Raw genomic sequence first — 23,064 nt, 5'->3', positions numbered from 1 at the left:
CCATTGTGAGATACGCGGCAGCTTTTGGGATGAAATTTAGCGCGAGAGGCGTCGATGTGGCTTTTGAGGTCGGTGAATGGAGGCAGCTAAACTTGTTTGTGCTCATACGGTCTTTGTTAGCTACATGCGAGATACCTTGCAATAGAGAATGCTGTATAGTACCGATAACGCGTTTCAGCCGGGTGAAATATTCAGTTTGGTCCGTTACACACTCAAGGCCTGGGAGTTCGAGTTATCATACGCCGTCATCTAAGAATTCAAATATGAGATACGCGGTACCTTTTGAGATGAAATTTAGCGCGAGAGGCGTTGATGTGACTTTGGCCTCGGTCAATTGAGGCAGCCAAACTTGTTTGTGCTCATACGATTTTTGTTGGCTACATGCGAGATACCTTGCAATAGAGAATGCTGTATAGTACCTATAACGAGTTTCAGGCGGGCGAGATATTATGTTTGGTCCGTTACACACACACACACACACACACACACACACACACACACACACACACACACACACACACACACACACACACACACACACACGGACATGGGCAATCCTACAGGTCGGGGCCCCCCTGGGCGCTTCGCGCTGGGGCCCCGCCCAAAAACGCATGAGCACGTGATGAAGTCGCTGGGGCATGGTCCCTTTAGTGTGCTCCAACCAATCAAGACGCGCACCCCTTGACGGGGCAGCTCCCATCCAGTTCATATAGCGACACGCCTTGGCTCCGGTAATTCCTCGACTAATGCTCTCGACTGGCAACAGTATCCATGGCATTAGAGTACTATGATATGGGTAACATGTATGTCTCCTGTAAGATTCTAGCGGCTTTGGCATGGACAGTCCATTTTTGGCTGGAGGAATGAACTTGTATGGTTGGAACATTTTTTATTCTTCACTTTCAGGACCACGAACATTTTTTTATTCCGAATTCGGAATATATTTCCGCAAAAAAATAACGCTGCACACCACACCCCAAACACACTGTTGAACATCCCCCGGACAGACACCAGCCACACTTGCCTTCCAGTAAACATTACAACTAATCAGCACCTTAATTGAAGGCATGCAGGTCTTGGCTCGATTTGAGACATCAACATGACGATTTTGGTTGTATGATGGGGCCACCAGGTTCAGTGCCAGTATGAAGGCAGAGGGAAACCCTGTCACTCGCTCTTGCTGACCAGGCATTTATCTAACACGTGGCTATCCGTTAACTCTGGCCACATACATATCTGAGGACCTGCATGCCTAAGGTCCAAAGAATGGTGGTAACGAGTCCGTGAACAACAGCCAGGAGCTGCCATTGGCTTGCAAGCCCCCTATACGGTCCACATCAACCAGTCCCCATTCCTCTTCGTAGCGCTGCAGCACCACACTGTCATTCTCGTACAGCCACAATGCACCATAGAATGCCACGAAGATGGAGGGCCGTGACCTGTTGGCATGTGCAGCCCACAGCCTGTTCGGTGCTGGCAAGCTGCGGTATCCAGAACTGTATTCGTACAATAAGGAGTACTTCACATTAAATCCGCCTGCACCATTCAAAATCAGGGCCGGTGCAGAGCTGCCAAGGGATGAGTAACTTGGCGTGTCAGCAGCGAGAGCAGCGATAGCAGTGCTGCCGCCCGACCAGCGCCATGCAGACACAGGTGGCACGAATGAGTCGCCCACAACCACTGAATCTATACACTTGACGCTACTGTTGGAGACCTTCTGGCAGCCCCGAATCATTGATTTATCCCAGTAATCCTCCATGATGTCAAGGCGGACGATGTCAAGGAAGGTGTTGTTATACCAGGTGGCACGAGATGGTAGCGGAATTACTGAATGTGAGATACCAGACCGCTGAAGCATAATGCCAGTGCGGGGCTTGCCAGGCGGCCCACCGGCCAACAGTGTCGTGATGGGTGAAGAAAACTCCACGTACACCCAGGGTGCATGGTATCTGTTCTGTGTGAGCGACATGGTCAGGGTGCTGGGAGGGGAGCGGGTGCCATCCGCATAGGTGTACACAACACGGTAGACGACGTCCATGCTGCCATTATACAAGAAACTCAGATTCGTAGGGTTTGTTGTACAGTTGCCGGCCATACTATATAGAGTTTGCATGCACTGCACTGGCGGTGGAGTATCTGCATCATGATGGGAGTAATCATCAAGAGACGTTGGCAGTGATAGGTGGATACACAGACAAGCATTCCACCATCTTATGTGGATTTCAGCTTCTAATTCGATAGCTTTGACTGTACAGTACCTTTTGCATGGCATGTCGTTAGAGGTAGACAAGGCGCATACAAGCAAGTATATGTATACTTGCAAGAATACAAGTACAAACAGTATAGTATGTATGGATGATTTTAGAATACATTATTAACACTGTATTGTTATTATACACATTCACACGTTACGCGACGGCTCTATGCCAGGCAAATAAACCGCTAAGGCGGGAAGATACGATACATCATGTGAGATGATCGATGCATGAACAAAATCCAGCCGCACGGACAAATGTACGAACCTGCTACACTGATGGCTCTCTCGGACCATACCCAGGACGCATTGGAACGGACCAACACCTGCCCACTTGAGTCTTGAAGCGACATGATGACACCCGCAGTGGTGAGATCAGCACTGTTCTGGACCCGCATTTGAATGAGGTTGGGCCCCTTCTGCAGGGTCACCAACACCGGCGGAATAGAAGTGTCATTCAAGCCCCTAGTGAGCCTGCTGGTACCCGTCTGCAGGCCGTTTATGTAAATCCAGACGTAATCATCTGCGGCAACATATATGTAGGCAGTCATCACACTTGCAGCCCTGTAGACGTAGCTAAAAGTAGTTGCGGGGTTTGTGGGGGCGCCAGGAATCGACTGTGATGCGCCGCCACGTGACCAGATCCATTGCGCACTTGGGTCAACAAAGGAGTTGTAGTACCAGGGGGCCGATCCACGGGTGCCCAAGAGGGCCACAGCTGCGACACAACAGATGTGCGTTAGGTCAAGGCGGGGTGCGTGTTTCCATAATTACAGTTTGAAAGATAGAAGTGATGATTGCAGGCCTGATAAGATGGTTCCATCGGTGCGCATGAGTGAACGAGAAGTGATGATTAATGATGCAAACAATGAACCAAGACAGTGGCAACCGCCGAGTGACAAAAGCTATCTAGTGCCAAGAGTTCCCAATATTGTCCTTCCCACCGTTCTCCTGCCCACGGTCGCTCGAATGCAACTTACGTCTCACTCCACCCGCCACAGTTCTTGCATCCATGAAGAAGCCGGGTCCTGCTCCCTCGTCACGTTTGAGGGTGCAGGTGTTCTTGCATCGCCTGAATACCCAGTAACGGCAGTCTGGGTGAACGGAGCATGCGCTGCAGCAGTCCCCTGACGATTGCATTGTGAGAATTGTGATTGTTGAGGCCTCCGTACCATAACCCGTACCAGGCAGCACATTGGCGCACACTGCAAGTCAATCGGCACCCACATGTGTACACAGTGCAAGCTTATCATGTGACCGCAGGTAATCGCATGCGTAGCAGATTACGGTATGTATCCTGCATGCACACATACTTGTACATCCTTTTCAAAAGATGCTTGCTGACCTGGAGCACCCAGGCATGCATTCACTCGCGAGTCCTTCTCCGGTAATACAGCGACATAGATGCAACATGTATGGATGCATGCACCCAGAAAGGGTGACCTCCGTCATGCAACATGCATATGACCATATCAAGGTCATACGCAGCATTCCTCTGTAAAACCTTTGATCGTGTATAATAGATCGCACCCTCGTATGAAAGAATGCACAGTCCTTGTTTAGACAAGATCTATTATCTAATAGATCTATTATATCAGGGGAAAATGTATACATGACCAAAAATTTTATAGACTTTATGTAACTACAGCTGCATTGGGAAGCTGTATCAGGTGGTCTTTGAAAAGTCCGTTTAAGATGCTGGTGGAGCGCCTTATCGATGGTGGGGCGATGGTGGGGTACTTACAGACGATGTGTGTGCTGTAGCTAAAGGGTTATTTATAAAGCACTACTGCCCAATCATTAATCACTTTCCGAACGGGAATGTTCAGTAGGTGGAAAATCCACCGCACAATAATTTACCGGTAATAATATATATGGGAGGAGGATGGTCACAAGTGTTCGTGTGTTAATATGTGCAGCGGGCGGTGAGGGCCCATTCTGGCATTCCTTGTTCCAGCCTTGCTTCCATATTTGTTTTCTTCACTTATTCTCATCCGGATGAGAATAAATGAGGGATCCCTCATTTCGCTGTTCGTTTTTTCATTTGCAACACCTGGTTGGAGAGCGTAATTATAAGTAATATATTCCGAAAAAGGAATAAATCGGCATTGTGGCCCTTGGAAAAAAGGAATAGATTGAGGCCGACCCGAACGTCATTCCTCCAGCCAAAAACGTCCATTGATGCCAGATTGCTCTGTAGTGTGCAGATTTTAGTATTTGCAATTATCTTGAACCCTTTGCTGGCGGGCCGCGGATTGCAGCGGCGGGTGACGGCCAGTGATTTGCTATGCGGTTGCTTGCTTTGGGCCTTTGCTTGGTCGATTTTACTTACTGCTCATAAACAGTACCAGAACTATCTACGCATGTGCACGAAGAGTGCACGCACGAACGAAAACGCGCCAACGCATTGTGTGACTCCTGGTCTACGAGGGGAGTTGTAACTTAGGGGGGGGGGTCTGGGTGGGGGCCAGAGCCCCCCTCATGATCAGCGCCTCACAATTAAAGAACAAATTACGACAACCCTAGCAAATTTGTTACTTAGGTTGGAATGAATTGCGACCCGTCCTAAACGAAAGATAATCACTGGTTGGATACCTATTGATACATTGAGCTTTGCTCGCTCCATTCCAGTGGATGGCCATGGAGCTGGGACCTCACTTATCGTCGGGGCCGCTTCCTTCCTGATGAGTTGCATCGGATATACAAGCAGTGTTGGCCTACAATGACAAAGGCGCACATGCAATTCATCGATGCTGTAACGACGCAAATGCCAATCTGAGCATCCCGGGTTACGCCTTTGCTGTGTTACAATGGTATCGAGACGGGACCGCACGAATTCCGAAATAAACTTCGGGTCGGCGGTTCGATTCTGGCAACCAGCAAATTGGCGATTTCATGGTGTAATGGATAAACCAGCGCACTGGCGCGAGGTGGGATGGCTCCTGTGCTCGAAATAATGGCCGAGGACGTCCATTGCTAAGTGGGGGGCAATGTAACGACGCAAATGCCAATCTGAGCATCCCGGGTTACGCCTTTGCTGTGTTACAGATGCGCACACCCACCTGCGGAGGCGGCGTAATATCCAAAGACTTGGATCTCCGAGATTTGTAGAAGAGGGTACTTGTTTTGTAACGTGACCCATCGTCCAACCTTGGGCGTGTCAAACGCGATGATCTTTGAAGCGCACATGCCTACATCGGCATCTTGTCGCCAGACCAAGGGGTCCCCTGTAATGTTGCGTGTATCGCCCCCGCCTGCTGCATTAATCCCCCGAGTAATGCTGACGTTCCCAATGCGCAGCTCTGCATTCTGCAGTCGTTCCGGACAGCAATCACATCGGTTGATGATGACAACCCGCTTCACAAGTGCCACGGCACCCAGGTCAACAGAAATCCAAGGCGTCGGATCCGAGTAGTTCGAGTGAAATAAGCTTAAGGTGGATGCATCGAGGGGACTTGGATACTCGGTGACTCCATCCACCGCGTAACCTGGGTAGAGGTAAGTGTTATCCCACAGGTACACTGATGATGCGTACACTGCCTGACGCAGAGCCAAGTTAGGAAGATCGTCATCGCCTGCATGAATGGACGCGCGCATGGGCCACGTTGGCGTGTGCACTGCGAGCATGCGTGAGGAGGTGACCAGGAAAAAAAAGAGGCACCTCTTCCCAGCAGGCTAGCTAGGTACCCAATCGTCGACAACTTAAGCAAGCAAGTTTCACACATGCAGTATTTATGGCACTCATGCATCGTCTCTTGACAGTGGAAGCACCCGTTCACTCGAGGGGGGGAGGAATGTAAGAAGGGATCAGCTCCCCTGGCATCTCCCTGAGTACTCTTTGCCTGGTGCTACATTACTGGTACCCTTCCCAACCGTGATCCGTAACCAATAACACCACACATCCAGTGAAGGTAAATAAGTAGCGGGGGAAGTGATCCACTGGACAGCTCCGGAATGGACCGCTGCAACTTTCAGTAAAAGTGTAAAAGTACCCCTTGCAAAACGCACGTTATCTTATGGCCATTATGTATCATTTCGATATAACAGAAGTCCGTTCACGCACCAGTTGCACAGGTTGCCATCATAAACGCCGCCAGCAACATAAGCGGAAGGGGAATAACAGGCATAACCGCCGAGGATGTGGACGGTTCGCCTCGCCAGCAGCTGCTGGCGGCCTTGCGCCTTTCCATACTGCAATCATAGCAGCGGCATGTGCAGATCTATCTTGTCAGAGTCGAAACCAATATCCAGCAATGCAATACAGCAATTACTCAAGCAAGCCATCGTGTTATGTATGGAGAAGATGAACATCAGATGACCGGCGATGGTAGCTTGTGCTGTTCGCACCCAAGCACTGTACAGATAGGCCACAAAAGAAACTAATGGGTGCCAAGGTGAAACCAGCAACGCGGCTCGCTCGGAAAGCACCAAATAAGCGGAGATAGACACTCCCCATCATCATGGCATTATTCCCGGCAGCAGCTAGTGCCCCCACCTTTTATAGTTCCATCATATTTTTCTTTACCATTCATCAGCAATTAATTATAATATGCAAGAATGGAAGCTTTGTATGCATACAAATGGCAATTACTAAGAACGTTATCGGCCAGAGGAGCCGCGGCCGTGCAAAAAGGAAAGCAGCGCGGATGCAGTTCAGCCGTCCTACTGCGAGAAGTATTTCTTAACCGCGTTACATGAATTATGGATTTTTGCGCTTTTGGGGCTTCTTACTTACCAGCTGGTTGCGATAAGCTCCAAAGTACGTTCCCTCGATCGGTGCGGCGCTGGAAGTTGGTAAAGACTGTGGTAAACGTTTTGCCCCCAAACATGGCAATTTAAATGCGCAATTATTGTACCTTCAATGAAATGCGAAAAGTACTATAATAGCGTTCAGGATGCTTTCTGCGGGTATATGCCGTACCTTTGTTACGCCCGCGTGCGGACGCATCCGCGGACGGCCGCCTTCGTCCCACCGTAACACTTCGTGACACTCATGAAGTTCCTAGGGTTGATTCCACCCGCAGATTACTAGTCCAGCTGGACTAATAACTCATTACGGATTAGGGGTTGTAAGGGATTTGTGTTCGTTACCGAGTAGGTATGGTTTGGCTTTGATCAGTACGACCTTCTGTTGTGGAAGGCTTGCCAGACTACTTAAAGCATCCCTACAACTTCATTTGTAAGCTTAGTATTCTTTTCTTCCTTATCTCTCAGCTAGCGTCGGATGTCGGGCTATGCAGCCCGGGCAAGTTAGGAACTAAAGCTTCCTCCAGTCGCCAACCGGAGCCAGTTCCTTCCAGATGTAATAATTCGTGGCGTATGGAAGCATCCAGCACGCGGGTTATGAATGGCGGAGTTAGTAATATGGCCGTCGCACGCCCGTGTATCGAGCTTTACACGGATTAAATTTTGATCAGTATGCCATATATGTCCGCGTTCTTGCCAAAATAGTGGCACAGTCTCGGTGATAAATATTTGCTACCAAATTTCGTTCGCCGTCTCGACAAGTCTCGACAACATTGCGGTCTTAAACCTTCGTATTAATAGTCAATTGTCTTCTCAATGGTCAGCAGTATCTTCTGTACTAATCATTTTTGTCTTTCACGCATGGAATATAAGTATCCGTAATTGTGCGTTTAATCCGTTCCTTAATCCAGACTTCTGCTGTCCTCTGCTGCTTTTACATCGTGATTACATTAAAACCGTCCCGGCAGTGAGATCACCAGCAGCGAACCCAACATAACTTCGTCCAACAGGTCGCGGGCAAAACCTGATAAAACCTCCACTCAAATAACAAGAACGAATTCCCTGCACCGCCCCACTCATCGGCTTACCAGCCATACGATCTGCCCGCTGATCGGCTCGACCCTACTCTAACTCCCCTGCAGCTGCCCCGACAAGCTGTGTCGGCTTCCTCGAAGTCGGAAAAAGGGCGGGGCCCCCCTGCATCCGTACAGGCCGGTAGCTTGGGCGGCACGTGTGACAATTGTTGGGTAGTGTGAACGAGGTGGAAGCTGTGCTTGTCAGTGCTCAGCAATCCGCCCCACAGCCGCGAGCTTCATCGCGCGCGAGCTTCATCGCGGCACACTGCAACTCTTCGGAGGCCCCGAGCACTGGCCAAAGTAATTGTACAAACAAGCAGCTTGCGTACTTCATAGAGAAATGAAAGCAAATTTGTCGGCCTGCCGCAGGCTGGTGGCAAGTCGGAATGCCCGTGCGGGCAAATGGTAACACAAGCTGGGTGTTCGAGTTATCATACGGCGTCATCTCAGAATTCCATTATGAGATACGCGGCACCTTTTGATATTAAATGTAACCCGAGAAGCGTTGGTGTGACTTTGGGTTCGGTGAATGGAGGCAGCCAAACATGTTTGTGCTCATACGATATTTGTTGGCTACAGGCGAGATGCCTTGCAATAGAGAATGCAGTATATTACCAATAACGCGTTTCAGCCGGGCGAGATATTATGTTTGGTCCGTTACACACACACACGCATACACACACAGACACATACACACACACACACGGACACACACACACACACACACACACACACACGGACACACACACACACATAGCGGGGCCACCCTGGGCGCTTCGCGCTGGGGCCCCGCCCGAAAACCCCGTACTTATTTCGGACCAGTGGCCGGCCGTAAAACTTAAGCTCAAACCACCGGGCAGTCCAGGCCCGGTGGATTACGAGATAGACACGTAAAGAAAACAAGTGCACCAAGCCAGGTCGAGGCGCAGGTGGGAACAAAAAGGGCAACCCAAGGTAACAACACGGCGAGTAGCCGTAACAGGATTGAGACCTGAACAAATAGCGCACAACATTACGACAGAGATCACTACTTGCATCGTCCAAGAACCAGCCTCCTCACAACCGAGAAGCCAGCATCTAAGAAACACACCGATGGATTAGTCGGGGAATTGCCGTTGCGTGAGTCATAATAAGTGGAATGATGAACCATCTGTACGAGCAAGTGATTCACAAACAAATTAGGTTTTAGAGCATGTCGGAGCGTACGCACATACCTGGGACAAGAAGGGTGTGTCGGGGGGATGGTTGTTACAGTGGGCTCCAGACTCACAAAGTGTACGAGAATTTGCCGCCAGGATTCACGTGCGTGTGGGGGGTGTTACAGTGGGGGGGTGTTAAAGAGTAGAGTTAACGGGCCAGCGGGCCGTGCACTGCACCTGAGACGATAAGGGCAAACACGACACCCACCCAGACCAGACAACGCAAGTCACCTCAACAGCAGAAAGCGAACTCAAAGGGGTGATCTGACCCAACAGAATCCAATCCTTTCCGTGGAACTCCCAGAGCTGCCATATACCGCATCCCGTGCTCAATAGCTGACACCGCAGCAAGAGCCACAACATCCCAAAAACATTGTTGCACTGTTTGTGCACACACAGAGACCAAAAGCTTAAAATGGAGCCTGCAATCTTGGGGTGCCTGCAGCCCTGGGGTAACCCTTTAATTAGCCAGTTGCTCGATGCTGTCAAAACTCACTGCACGCTTAGGCTGCCCGCCTAGACGGACGCTAATTACAGGAAACCATTCCCAAGCCCGTAACCATGCTTAGACAACAGTCCAAACAAGAATACGTTCAAGTGAGGCAGACGACCCCAAACGCAAGTGTGTGGCAGGTCGGTGACATACCTTCCGCGTCACGTATCATGCATGGCACTTACCTGGGTCGCTCCTTGCACGCAGGTGGCGATGGAGGCCTTAGCGGCATATTCAATCAATTCATCTCGCTCAAACCGGTTTTCCCCCTCTTCTCCTCAGGGGATCAAGTCGCCTGCGGCTGCGGCTGAACCCATGTACGGTGGGGAAAGATTGCAGTACGGCAAATTCGCATGCGAACCGCTGTTGGTTCTTTTACCATGACCAAATGCATTCTGTTGTTGGACTGGATGTTGGGAAGTTGACCTATAAGCTACCACGAGCAGGGATGGTCCCCTTGTGCAGTTGTAGCCGGTGATGGCTGGAGCGAGCTCTTTCTCCCTCAAACCTCTCCCGTTCCCGACTCCCCCACCTCCTCCTCCCCAGCCCGCCTCTCCCGTCCCTCTCAACCTTCTTCCCTGCCCCCTTCCGCTGTCCCCTCCCCTTCCCCGCCGCATGTCAGCCCCGTTGCTGCCTCCAACGGCGGCTCTGGAGCAGGCGATGACGATGCTGCAGGTGCGGGCCCCCCTCCGGGTTCCCGTATGCGGGTTGACGTGTCCGCGCGTCCTGAGGCGTTCTTGGACGCCGGTGGTGTTGGGCACTTGAGGAAGTGTGATGGCGCCAAGCAAGGCCAGCCACGCAGTAGGGTAATCCAATCTCTGTCCGGCTGCTGCTGAGGGCTGACCCGACCAGCTGGGCCAGGGCTGGGCCCGCATGTCTCCCCCATCCCACCCCACCCCAGCTGGTCAGGGTTTTCTCGTTCCAGGTTGGATTGTATTCTTCCCCTACTTCGTCTTAGCACCTCCTGTTGCGTCTTTCTGGCGGTCGGTAGGACTGCCAGTCCTCCCTTTCACCGTCAGCAGCCAGCTGCTTTGGGCCATGGTATAGTCATCCATTTCATAGTTGTTGGTTGGTTCACGTGTTAATAAGTTGGTTGCGTGTCGGTTACGTTCGTTATGTTATGATGGGGGGGTTGTACTAGTGGAATTTTAAACAATGATTAGCGGCAGTTTGCGTCCCGCCATATCCCGCCATATTGCCTCACCTCCGCCAAGTTCACGTGTACACCAGCACCGCATGCCGGGGACTGGCATTCGTTGCAACGGCCTCAACAACAATGGCAACGACAATGGCAGCTTCCATCGTCACACATTCTCCACCATACATGTGGCTCTCCCTCTCCTCTCTCTTCCTTCTCACATATGGCAGGCGGCTGGCAGAGGTTAAGGCCTGACTTCTGCTCCCAGTCGACCCAGTCGACCCGGGTTCAAATCCGCCTGCCGGCTCCTCGGGTGTTTGAGGAGTGATGAAATGGGAGGTGGCCCCCCATCTTATGGACGGTGTAGGACGTGATAATATCAACTTGCGAGCTGACCAGGAACTAAGTTGATGCGCCGTTGATCCGCTAGATTTGGTTGGATGCTGGTGGTGAGTTGCCGAACCCAACGAATACATTCTGAAGTCGGATGGGGTGACGGATTAGGGTGCCCCTCTAGCAGGGGAGAGCAGGGACTGCCCCGGGAAAGGGGGCCGCTGGCGAAGTTGACCACCCTGTAACAACATACATACACACACGCACACACGCACATGGAAAGAACTGAACTGAGCAATACCTAAGACGAAAACGCACACCTTGAACAGCAATACGGCTCACGCCGAAGCTTGAGAAGCTCTGTGTGGCATGACTCAGCAGTCTATAGCCACCAGTCCAGAGGGAAGTAGCGTGTAAGTCCCCCATGAAGCGGCAGAAGGCATTGGTTTCCGAGAGAGGCAACTCTCAGGGCAAAACTGCAAGCCGCGGCTGAAGACGAGGACACGCGCAAGCCCAATCGCCGGGATCCACCAACTCGCATCGCTGCCGCCATATTCTGCGGCCACACTCCGTGGCACCGGCGGTGGCTATGACCCACACCACACCCCAAACACACATCCCCGGGGCAGACACCAGCCACACTTGCCTTCCAGTAAACAATACAACCAATAAGCATGTTAATTGAAGGCATGCAGGTCTGGGCGCGATTTGAGACATCAACATTACGATTTTGGTTGTACGACGGGGCCACCAGGTTCAGTGCCAGTATGAAGGCAGACGGAGACCCTGTCACTCGCTCTTGCTGACCAGACATCTAGCTAACAACGTGGATATCCGCTATCTCTGGCCACATACATATCTGAGGACCTGCAGGCCTAAGGTCCAAAGAATGGTGGTAACGAGTCCGTGAACAACAGCCAGGAGCTGCCATTGGCTTGCGTGGCCCCTATACGGTCCACATCAACCAGTCCCCATTCCTCTTCGTAGCGCTGCAGCACCACACTGTCACCCTGGCCCAGCGACAACGGTGCAGAGAATTCCACGAAGATGGAGGGCCGTGACCTGTTGGCATGTGCAGCCCACAGCCTGTTCGGTGATGGCAAGCTGCGGTATCCGATGAGGTATCCAGTACTGTAGTCGTACGATAAGGAATACTTCACATTAAATCCGCCTGCGCCATTCAAGACCAGGGCCGGTGCAGATCTGCCAAGAGATGAGTAAATTCGCGTGGTAGCAGTGCTGTTGCCTGCCCAGCGCCATGCAGACACAGGTGGCGCGGATGGGTAGCCCACACGCATGAAATCGAGACAGTTGATGGCACTGTCGGAGACTATCCTGCAGCCGCTACCATCCCCGTAATCCTTCGTGCTGTTAACGCGGACGATGTCAATGAAGGCGTTTGTATCCCAGTTAGCCGGAGGAGAGCCATCACATGTGACGGCGCCTGACCGCTGAAGCATAATGCCAGTGCGGGGCTTGCCAGGCGGTCCACCGGCCAACAGTGTCGCGATGGGTGAAGAGAACTCCACGTACACCCTGGGCTCACAATAAGCGTTCTCTGTGAGCGACATGGTCAAGGTGCTGGGAGGGGAGCGGGTGCCATCCGCATAGGTGTACACAACACGGTAGACGACGTTCATGTAGCCGTAGTTCCAGAAATACATATTGGTGGCGTTTCCGGTACAGTTGCCGGCCCCAGTAAATTGAGTTTTCATGCACTGTACTGGCGGTGGAGTATCTGCATCACGCACACGGATTCATCGATGGGAATAATCGTCAAGAGGCGTTGGCAGTAACGATGTATACACACAAAAGTATTCCACCATTTTATGGACGTGAGCTTTGGACTCGATCGCTTTGACTGTACAGTACCATACCGTAGTGCTACTTATAGTTCGTGATCGCTTTGTTCGGGGAGGGGTCAAAAAACTTTCTGAAATTTGTACGTGCTCTTTTTCGGGGAATTTCGGGGAAGGCCGGACCAGATTTTGCGGGCATGATACAAATTTCGGGGCCCCTTCCAAAGTTTCGGGGCTTTTCAAACTGCAGCTTCCAGTCAGTCTCCCTCCACCGGGAACCCTTAGGCTCATGGTCTCTCACCATTTTCGCACTTTGGAAACGCCCTAGCAAATTCTGGACCGATCGTACAGTTCAGTACCAGTGGCAACGACCTAATAACCAACCGGCCGGGCCAATACAGTGTTTGGGTGGTTGCTACTGAAACGTGTCTTTATGTGGCTGAAACCCCGATGTAAAAGGCATTACGACGCAGCTGGATGCACCAAACAGGAACGGCTGCCGTAGCATTGACCGCATTGCGCTCGCGCCTAGCAACCTCCTCGTGCTCCATGCGCTCACGCTGGGCCTCGACAACAGCATCATCAAGCCTAACTGGTGCAAATCCAGCTCGGTCGCTCACCGGAGCGTTTGGTGCTAGCGGTTTCAACCCGCATTGAAGCAGGGTTGCCTGTCTTGCACGTTTTCCAGCGTTGTTCATGTCCTACGTTTATGACTATATTTTATGTATTTAAGAGCTGATTTCCGCCTTGAAACCCTAGTTTTTGCGAAGTTTGATCGGCCGGCTTCGGAGGGTACGATATTTCGGGGCTGCGGTCCCTTGGGATACCTTAGAATTTGTACGTGCTACATATTCGTGGTGCCTCCCGAATTATTGTAGCACGAACTATAAGTAGCACTACGGTATGCACGGCATGTGGTCAGGGGTAGACAAGGCGCATATATGCGAGTTTATGTGTACTTGCAGTTTAGTATATATAGATGGTATTAAAATGCATTATTATATTGTTATTATTATACATTCACACGTTACGCGACGACTCTATGCCAGGCAACTAAAACCGCTACGGCTGTACACAAACACGATCTGTGGGAAGATACAATACATCGTGTGGGATGGTCGCTGCATGAACAAAATCCAGCCGCACATACAGACGTACGTACCTGCAATACTGATGGCTCTCTCGGACCATACCCAGGACGCATTGGAACGGGCCAGCACCCGCCCACTTGAGTCTTGTAGCGACATGATGACACCCGCAGTGGTGCGATCAGCACTGTTCTGGACCCGCACTTGAATGAGGTTGGGCCCCTTCTGCAGGGTCACTGAAACTGGCGGAATACGAGTGCCACTCCAGCCCCTAGTGAGCCTGCTGGTACCAGTCTGCAAGCCGTTTATGTAAATCCAGACGTAATCGTCTGCAGCAACATATATGTAGGCAGTCATCACACTTGCAGCCGTGTAGACGTAGCTAAAAGTAGTTGCGGGGTTTGTGGGGGCGCCAGGAATCGACTGTGATGCGCCGCCACGTGACCAGATCCATTGCGCACTTGGATCAACAAAGGAGTTGTAGTACCAGGGGGCCGATCCACGGGTGCCCAAGAGGGCCACAGCTGCGACACAGCAGATGTGCGATAGGCCGCAGCGGGGTGCGTGTTTCCATAATTACAGTTTGAAAGATAGAAGTGAGGACTGCAGATGACCTGATAAGATGATTCCATCGGACATACATGAGAGAACGAGAAGTGATGATTACTGATGCAAACAACGAAACAAGGCAGTGACAACCGCTGAGTGACAAAAGCTATCTAGTGCCAAGAGTTCCCAATATTGTCCTTCCCACCGTTCTCCTGCCCACAGTCGCTCGATTGCAACTTACGTCGCACTCCGCCCGCCACAGTTTTTGCATCCATGAAGAAGCCGGGTCCTGCTCCCTCGTCACGTTTGAGGGTGCAGGTGTAGTCGCTCTGCCGAAATACCCAGTAACGGCAGTCTGAGTTAACGGAGCATGCGCTGCAGCAGTCCCTTGACGATTGCATTGTGAGAGTTGTAATTGTCGAGGCCTCTGTGCCGTAACCCGTACCAGGCAGCACATTGGCGCACACTGCAAGTCAATCGGCACGCACATGTGTATACAATGCAAGCTTATTAGGTGACCGCAGGTAATCGCATGCGTAGCAGATCGCAGTACGTATCCTGCTTACATGCATACTTATACTTATTATAAGCAGGCGGCTGGCAGAGGTTAAGGCCTGACATCTGCTCCCGGCCGACCCGGATTCAAATCCGCCTGCCGACTCTTCGGGTGTTAGAGGAGTGTTGAAATGGGAGATGGCCCCCCATCACATGGACGATGTAGGACGTGATAAAATCAACTTGCGAGCAAACCAGGAAACCAAGTTGATGCGCCGTTGATCCGCTAGATTTGGTTGGATGCTGGTGGTGAGTTGCCGAACCCAACGAATACATTCTGAAGTCGGATGGGGTGACGGATTAGGGTGCCCCTCTAGCAGGGGAGAGCAGGGACTGCCCCGGGAAAGGGGGCCGCTGGCGAAGTTAACCACCCTGTAACAACATACATACTCATCATCCTTTTCAGAAAGTGCTTGCTGACCTGGAGCAGCCAGGCATGCATTCACTCGCGAGTCCTTCTCCGGTAATACAGCGACATAGATGCACACGTATGGATGCATGCACCCAGGAAGGGTGGCGTCCGTCATGCAAGATGCATATGATCATATCAAGGACATGCGCAGCATTCCTCTGTAAAACCTTTGATCGTCTATAATAGATCGCACCCTCGTATGAAAGAATGGACGGTCCCTATTTAGACAAGATCTATTATCTAATAGATCTATTATATCAGGGCAAAATGTATACATGACCAAAAATTTTATAGACTTTTATGTAACTACTGCTGCATTGGGAAGCTGTATCAGATGGTCTTTGAAAAGTCCGCCTAAGATGCTGGTGGAGCGCCTTACCGATGGTGGGGCGATGGTGGGGTACTTACAGACGATGTGTGTGCTGTAGCTGAAGGGTTATTAATAAAGAACTATTGCCCGATCATTAATCACTTTCACAACGGGAATGTTCAGTAGGTGGCAAATCCACCGCGCAATAATTTACCAGTAATAATATGGGAGAGGATGGTCACAAGTGTTGGTGTGTACAGCAGCTTAATATGTGCAGCGGGGTGAGGGCCCATTCATAGCATTCCTTGTTCCTCCAGCCTTGCTTCCATTTTTGTTTTCTTCACTTCTTCTCATCCCTCATTTCGCTGTTCTTTCTTTCATTTGCAACACCTGGTTGGATACAGCGTTTTTATAAGTAATATATTCCGAAAAAGGAATAAATCAGCATTTTGGCCTTTGGAAAAAAGGAATAGATTGAGGCCGACCCGAACGTCATTCCTCCAGCCAGAAACGTCCATTGATGCCAGATTGCTCTGTAGTGTGCAGATTTTAGTATTTGCAATTATCTTTGAACCCTTTGCTGGCGGGCCGCGGTTTGCAGCGGCGGGTGACGGCCAGTGATTTGCTATGCGGTTGCTTGCTTTGGGCCTTTGCTTGGTCGATTTTACTTACTGCTCATAAACAGTACCGGAACTATCTACGCATGTGCACGAAGAGTGCACGAACGAACGAAAACGCGCCAACGCATTGTGTGACTCCTGGTCTACGAGGGGAGTTGTAACTTAGGGGGGGGGGCGCTGGGTGGGGGCCAGAGCCCCCCTCATGATCAGCGCCTCACAATTAAAGAACAAATTACGACAACCCTAGCAAATTTGTTACTTAGGTTGGAATGAATTGCGACCCGTCCTAAACGAAAGATAATCACTGGTTGGATACCTATTGATACATTGAGCTTTGCTCGCTCCATTCCACTGGATGGCCATGGAGCTGGGACCTCACTTATCGTCGGGGCCGCTTCCTTCCTGATGAGTTGCATCGGATATACAAGCAGTGTTGGCCTACAATGACAAAGGCGCACATGCAATTCATCGATGCGCACACCCACCTGCGGAGGCGGCGTAATATCCAAAGACTTGGATCTCCGAGACTTGTAGAAGAGGGTACTTGTTTTGTAACGTGACCCATCGTCCAACCTTGGGCGTGTCAAACGCGATGATCTTTGAAGCGCACATGCCTACATCGGCATCTTGTCGCCAGACCAGGGGGTTTCCTGCAATTGTATCGCCCCCTCCTGCTGCATTAATCCCCCGAGTAATGCTGACGTTCCCAATGCGCAGCTCTGCATTCTGCAGTCGTTCCGGACAGCAATCACATCGGTTGATGATGACAACCCGCTTCACAAGTGCCACGGCACCCAGGTCAACAGAAATCCAAGGCGTCGGATCCGAGTAGTTCGAGTGAAATAAGCTTAAGGTGGATGCATCGAGGGGACTTGGATACTCGGTGACTCCATCCACCGCGTAACCTGGGTAGAGGTAAGTGTTATCCCACAGGTACACTGATGATGCGTACACTGCCTGACGCAGAGCCAAGTTAGGAAGATCGTCATCGCCTGCATGAATGGACGCGCGCATGGGCCACGTTGGCGTGTGCACTGCGAGCATGCGTGAGGAGGTGACCAGGAAAAAAAAGAGGCACCTCTTCCCAGCAGGCTAGCTAGGTACCCAATCGTCGACAACTTAAGCAAGCAAGTTCACACATGCAGTATTTATGGCACTCATGCATCGTCTCTTGACAGTGGAAGCACCCGTTCACTCGAGGGGGGGAGGAATGTAAGAAGGGATCAGCTCCCCTGGCATCTCCCTGAGTACTCTTTGCCTGGTGCTACATTACTGGTACCCTTCCCAACCGTGATCCGTAACCAATAACACCACACATCCAGTGAAGGTAAATAAATAGCGGGGGAAGTGATCCACTGGACAGCTCCGGAATGGACCGCTGCAACTTTCAGTAAAAGTGTAAAAGTAACCCTTGCAAAACGCACGTTATCTTATGGCCATTGTGTATCATTTCGATATAACAGAAGTCCGTTCACGCACCAGTTGCACAGGTTGCCATCATAAACGCCGCCAGCAACATAAGCGGAAGGGGAATAACAGGCATAACCGCCGAGGATGTGGACGGTTCGCCTCGCCAGCAGCTGCTGGCGGCCTTGCGCCTTTCCATACTGCAATCATAGCAGCGGCATGTGCAGATCTATCTTGTCAGAGTCGAAACCAATATCCAGCAATGCAATACAGCAATTACTCAAGCAAGCCATCGTGTTATGTATGGAGAAGATGAACATCAGATGACCGGCGATGGTAGCTTGTGCTGTTCGCACCCAAGCACTGTACAGACAGGCCACAAATGAAACTAATGGGTGCCAAGGTGAAGCCAGCAACGCAGCTCGCTCGGAAAGCACCAAATAAGCAGAGATAGACACTCCCCGTCATCATGGGATTATTCCCGGAAGCAGCAGTGCTTCCACCTTTTATAGTTCCATCATATTTTCCTTCACCACTCATCAGCAATTAATTATAATATGCAAGAATGGAAGCTTTGTATGCATACAAAGGGCAATTGCTAAGAACGTTATCGGCCAAAGGAGCCGCGGCCGTGCAAAAAGGAAAGCAGCGCGGATGCAGTTCAGCCGTCCTGCTGCGAGAAGTATTTCTTAACCGCGTTACTTGACCCATGATTTTTGCGCTATGGGGATTTCTTACTTACCTGGTTGCGATAAGCTCCAAAGCACGTTCTCTCGATCGGTGCGGCGGTGGAAGTTGGCAAAGACTGTGGTAGATGATTGCCCAAAAACGTGGAAAATTGAATGTGCAACTCTTGTACCTTCAATGAAATGCGAAAAGTATTACAAAAGCGTTTCGGATGCTTTCTGCGGGTATATCCCGTACGCCCGCGGGCGGACGGCTGCGTTCCTCCTACCGTAACACTTCGTAACACTCGTGAAGACGTATGTTGTTAGGGGGTGATTCCACCTGGACTAATAGTTCACTACGGATCAGGGGTTAGTTCGTGGCATATGGAAGCATCCAGCGCGCGGGTTATGAATGGCGGAGTTAGTAATATGGCGGAGTTTATGGCCGTCGCACGCCCGTGTACGAACACGGATTAAATTTCTTTACTATGCCATAAATGTCCGTGTTATTGCCAAAATAGTGGCACAGACTCGGTGATAAATATTTGCTACTCGGAACAATCACCAAATTTCGTTCGCCGTCTCGACAAGTCTCGTATTGATAGTCAATTGCCTTAAATGGTCAGCAGTATCTTCTATACTAGTCGTTTTTGTCTTTCAAGCATGGTCTATAAGTATCGGTAATTGTTGCGTTTAATCCGTTCCTTAATCCAGACTCCTGCTGTCCTTCGCTGCTTACATCGTGATTACACTAAAACCGCCCCGGCAGCGATATCACCAGCAGCGAACCCAACATAACTTCGTTCAACAGGAAGCGGGCAAAACCCGATAAAACCTCCACTCAGATAACAAGAACGAGTTCCTCTCTGATCGGCTTCAGAGCCATACGATCTGCCCGCTGATCGGCTCGACCCTACTCGACCTCCCCTGCAGCTGCCCCGACAAGCTGTGTCGGCTTCCTCGAATCCGGAAAAAGGGCGGGGGCTCCCTGCATCCTTACAGGCCTGTAGCTAGGGGGGCACGTGTGACAATTGATGGGTAGTGTGAACGTAGTGGGAGCTGTGCTTGTCAGTGCGCCAGCGGCTTCAGCAATCCGCCCCACAGCCGCGCGCTTCCTCGCGCGCGAGCTTCATCGCGGCACACTGCAACCCTTCGGAGGCCCCGAGCATTGGCCAAAGTAATTGTACAAACGAACAGCTGTGTACTTCATAGAGAAATGAAAGCAAATTTGTCGGCCTGCTGGTGGCAAGTCGGAATGCCCGTGCGGGCAAGTTGTAACGTAAGCTGGGTGTTCGAGTTATCATACGCCATCAATTCAGAATTCCATTATGAGATACGCGGCACCTTTTGATATTAAACGTAATGCGAGAGGCGTTGATGTGACTTTGTGACGCAGCCAAACTTGTTTGTGCTCATACGATTTCTGTTGGCTACAGGCGAAATACCTTGCAATAGAGAATGCAATATATTACCAATAAGGCGTTTCAGCCGGGCGAGGTATTATGTTTGGTCCATTGGTCCACACACACACGGCCACACACACGGCCACACGGACATGGGCAATCCTACAGGGCGGGGGCCCCCTGGGCGCTTCGCGCTGGGGCGCCGCCCAAAAAACCCCGTACTTATTTTGGACCAGTGGCCGGCCGTAAAACTAAAGCTAAAGCCACCGGGCAGTCCAGGCTCGGTGGATTACGAGATAGACACGTAAAGAAAACAAGAGCACCAAGCCAGGGGGTGGTGCAGGTGGGAACAAAAAGGGCAACCCAAGGTAACAACACGGCGAATAGCCGTAACAGGATTGTGACCTGAACAAATAGCGCACAACAGTACGACAGAGATCACTACTTGCAGCGTCCAAGAACCAGCCTTCTCACAACCGAGAAGCCAGCATCTATGAAACACACCGATGGATTAGTCGGGGAATTGCCGTTGCGTGAGTCGTAATCGTAATAAGGGGATTGATGAACCATCTGTACGAGAAAGTGCCGCCAGGATTCACGTGCGTGTGGGGGGTGTTACAGTGGGGGGTGGTGTTAAAGATAGAGCCAGCGGGCCAGCAGGCCGTGCACTGCGCCTGAGAGGATAAGGGCAAACACGACACCCACCCAGACCAGACAACGCAAGTCACCTCAACAGCAGAAAGCGAACCCAAAGTGGTGATCTGACCCAACAGAATCCAATCCTTTCCGTGGAACTCCCAGAGCTGCCATATACCGCATCCCGTGCTCCATAGCTGACATCGCAGCAACAACCACAACATCCTATGCACATTGTCGCACTGTTTGTGGAGCTTGGACGAGCCACAGTTCTTCGCGTGACGCTAGCGATTCCATTGATAGAGTGAGTTGGTCCGCTACTGCCTGTGCCACCAGACAGGCCCAGAAGTGATGACAGCGAGGGAATACGCCTCCTAGAGAACCTAGTGGACAACCTCCACAACCACACACTGCTCACCGCAACTCTATCGTTCCCTTTGGTCGTTAGTATACTTCATCACTTGTCTCGTTGGAAGTGCGAGGTAGGATGGTGCTTATAGGCGATTTGGCAGCCCTTGAGCCCTCGGCTCGTACTAGGGTGGTTTGCAGGTACGGGGAACGCACCCACGACCATGTAACAACAACAACACACTGCTGGCTGCGACATCCTGAGATGGGAACTTCCTAACATAGGCACCCCATCAACCGTGAGACGCCACCAAACCGCTTTTTGTTCATTTTCCCATCGTAAATGAGACCATACATAGGGTAGCCCAAAGGTTTAGATAGAAAAGTTATCTCACCTCAATCTAATTAGATCTAATTGGTTCTCATCTAAGGATTTGGCTACTTCTCGAAAACGTAATCAATCTTCACGAAACTTGGTACTTGTGTTCCGTGTAGTTAACATATTCTATTGTAAGTAATATTTTGAGCGGCGGGGCTCTGCATGAACTCTAATCTGTAAGCAGCTGCTCGGGGACGCATGGACCCATGGGTCCAGCATCACCTAGACAAGCCTGAAACCTGCTTTTCCTTTCGCACTGCATGCGGTTAAGAAGTTCAAGCTATTGTAGCAACGTACGGAAAAGTCTATCCTAAATCCTGGCCGTCTTTATGTGCTTTATTCACCCTGGTCGCATGTCGACATGCCGACCAGGTCCATAAACGATGGAAGGTCCGTTGCAACGTAAGAATAGCCTTACCCAGTACCTTAGAAGAGCCCGTCGCCTCTTTAATAAACAGGATATGGGCTGCTCGACGAGCCACAGAAGGTGGCGAAAGTCGCATATCAGTCGCTAATTTTACGGATAGATCTTTAGGTCTTATGGGGGCCCCCTCCACCCCATCGCCAACCTACCCTCGATACCGGGGTTTGGGTAACATAACCAATGGACGGCACCATAGCTGCTCTTGATTCTGCACTGAGAGCCAAGATTAGACTCCCCTGCCTCGGTGGCGCAACCCTGGTAAGGGCACTCAAATCTAAGGCCGCGGCGAGTTCTCAATCCTTTGTCCATTATCGGTACGATATCAGCTGCGGAACCACGCCCACACGTCGACTACATCTGCTTTGACACCGCACTTTTGAAACGGCTAGGAGGGAGCGAGCGGGCAAGAGAGCGCCCTGCTTGCTTGCTCCTGGCCGCCCCACCGCACCTGCTGGCGAAGCATGCAAATAGCATTCCCGCTGTTGCATGCCGAGCGAATCACTGACAGGCCACTTGCCGTTGAGAATTCAATGTTAGCCCGGGCACAATAGTGGCCCCGTGGCCCTTAATTGGAAATAAGTGACAGATGATGGTGGTGGATGCATTGGGCATTGGGCACTTATCGCTAGGCTTAGTCGATTCAAGGCGATCTTGTGCCGGTGCTGCACCTTGCCCCGGGGGAAAAGCTTCTGAAGATCAGTGGTGGTGATGAGGTGTTGTGTTGTGTTCTTGTCGATGAGCGCGTGCATGTCTAGGCCCAGCTCTGTCAAGGGGAGCAAGCATCTGTACGGCAGGGTTTCGGACTTTGTGTCCTGCCGCGCGTTGACGGCGGAGGCGGCCGTCATGAGAGTGTTTAGGGATGTGTTATACGGCATCCCTTTGTCGGTGACCGCGATGCCATGGTCTCGCGCCAGGGTCAGCTGTTTCAGGGTCGTGTAGAAACTGCTCTCTCGTTTCAACGTGTGCATCCTAGTGTCGGCCGCCAGGCGACACTGCAGCTCAAGCATGGCTCGTGTCACGACGCCTAGCCGGCCTTCATCATTCAGGGAGAGGACCAGCGCGCGAGCTGTCATGCGCACATAGATCGGTAGTAGGGACCCAACGCCGAGTCCATATTGTTCCACCGGTAGCAGCACGGCGCGTGTGGGAAAACTGGTGGGCAAGCGGTAGCAGCGTCGGGCTGCTCGTGCGATCATCGCATCCAAAAGTCTGATATCATTAGGAGTG

At 51.2% G+C, this 23,064-nt stretch overlaps 4 protein-coding genes across 4 annotated transcripts; 1 reads left to right on the top strand and 3 right to left on the bottom strand.

Moving 5' to 3' along the window:
- Positions 1 to 1,252: 1,252 nt before the first annotated feature.
- Positions 1,253 to 6,444, bottom strand: VOLCADRAFT_91363 (uncharacterized protein; the record flags this gene model as incomplete). The annotated part of the gene is made up of 7 exons (XM_002950754.1): positions 1,253 to 2,136; positions 2,523 to 2,972; positions 3,235 to 3,459; positions 3,600 to 3,697; positions 4,587 to 4,677; positions 5,317 to 5,829; positions 6,318 to 6,444. The coding sequence occupies 7 exons, from the start codon at positions 6,442 to 6,444 to the stop codon at positions 1,253 to 1,255; spliced, it is 2,388 nt and encodes a 795-aa protein (XP_002950800.1).
- Positions 6,445 to 9,836: 3,392 nt separating this feature from the next.
- On the top strand, positions 9,837 to 11,505 carry VOLCADRAFT_104895 (uncharacterized protein; the record flags this gene model as incomplete). Its single annotated transcript, XM_002950856.1, has 4 exons — positions 9,837 to 9,908; positions 9,976 to 10,090; positions 10,315 to 10,443; positions 11,137 to 11,505. 4 exons carry the CDS (start codon positions 9,837 to 9,839, stop codon positions 11,232 to 11,234), a joined length of 414 nt encoding a protein of 137 aa, XP_002950902.1. The 3' UTR covers positions 11,235 to 11,505.
- Positions 11,506 to 12,114: 609 nt separating this feature from the next.
- On the bottom strand, positions 12,115 to 12,903 carry VOLCADRAFT_91361 (uncharacterized protein; the record flags this gene model as incomplete). The annotated part of the gene is made up of 1 exon (XM_002950753.1): positions 12,115 to 12,903. One exon carries the CDS (start codon positions 12,901 to 12,903, stop codon positions 12,115 to 12,117), a length of 789 nt encoding a protein of 262 aa, XP_002950799.1.
- A 963-nt stretch (positions 12,904 to 13,866) lies between these two features.
- VOLCADRAFT_91360 (uncharacterized protein) lies at positions 13,867 to 18,178 on the bottom strand (the record flags this gene model as incomplete). Its single annotated transcript, XM_002950752.1, has 5 exons — positions 13,867 to 13,934; positions 14,201 to 14,650; positions 14,917 to 15,141; positions 17,058 to 17,564; positions 18,052 to 18,178. 5 exons carry the CDS (start codon positions 18,176 to 18,178, stop codon positions 13,867 to 13,869), a joined length of 1,377 nt encoding a protein of 458 aa, XP_002950798.1.
- Between the last annotated feature and the right edge of the window lie 4,886 nt (positions 18,179 to 23,064).

Source organism: Volvox carteri (genome assembly GCF_000143455.1).
Source record: "Volvox carteri f. nagariensis unplaced genomic scaffold VOLCAscaffold_20, whole genome shotgun sequence".
In the NCBI taxonomy this organism is placed as follows: Eukaryota; Viridiplantae; Chlorophyta; class Chlorophyceae; order Chlamydomonadales; family Volvocaceae; genus Volvox; species Volvox carteri.
Note: the sequence above shows the minus strand (reverse complement) of the source record. Positions and strands in the feature narration are given on the sequence as shown.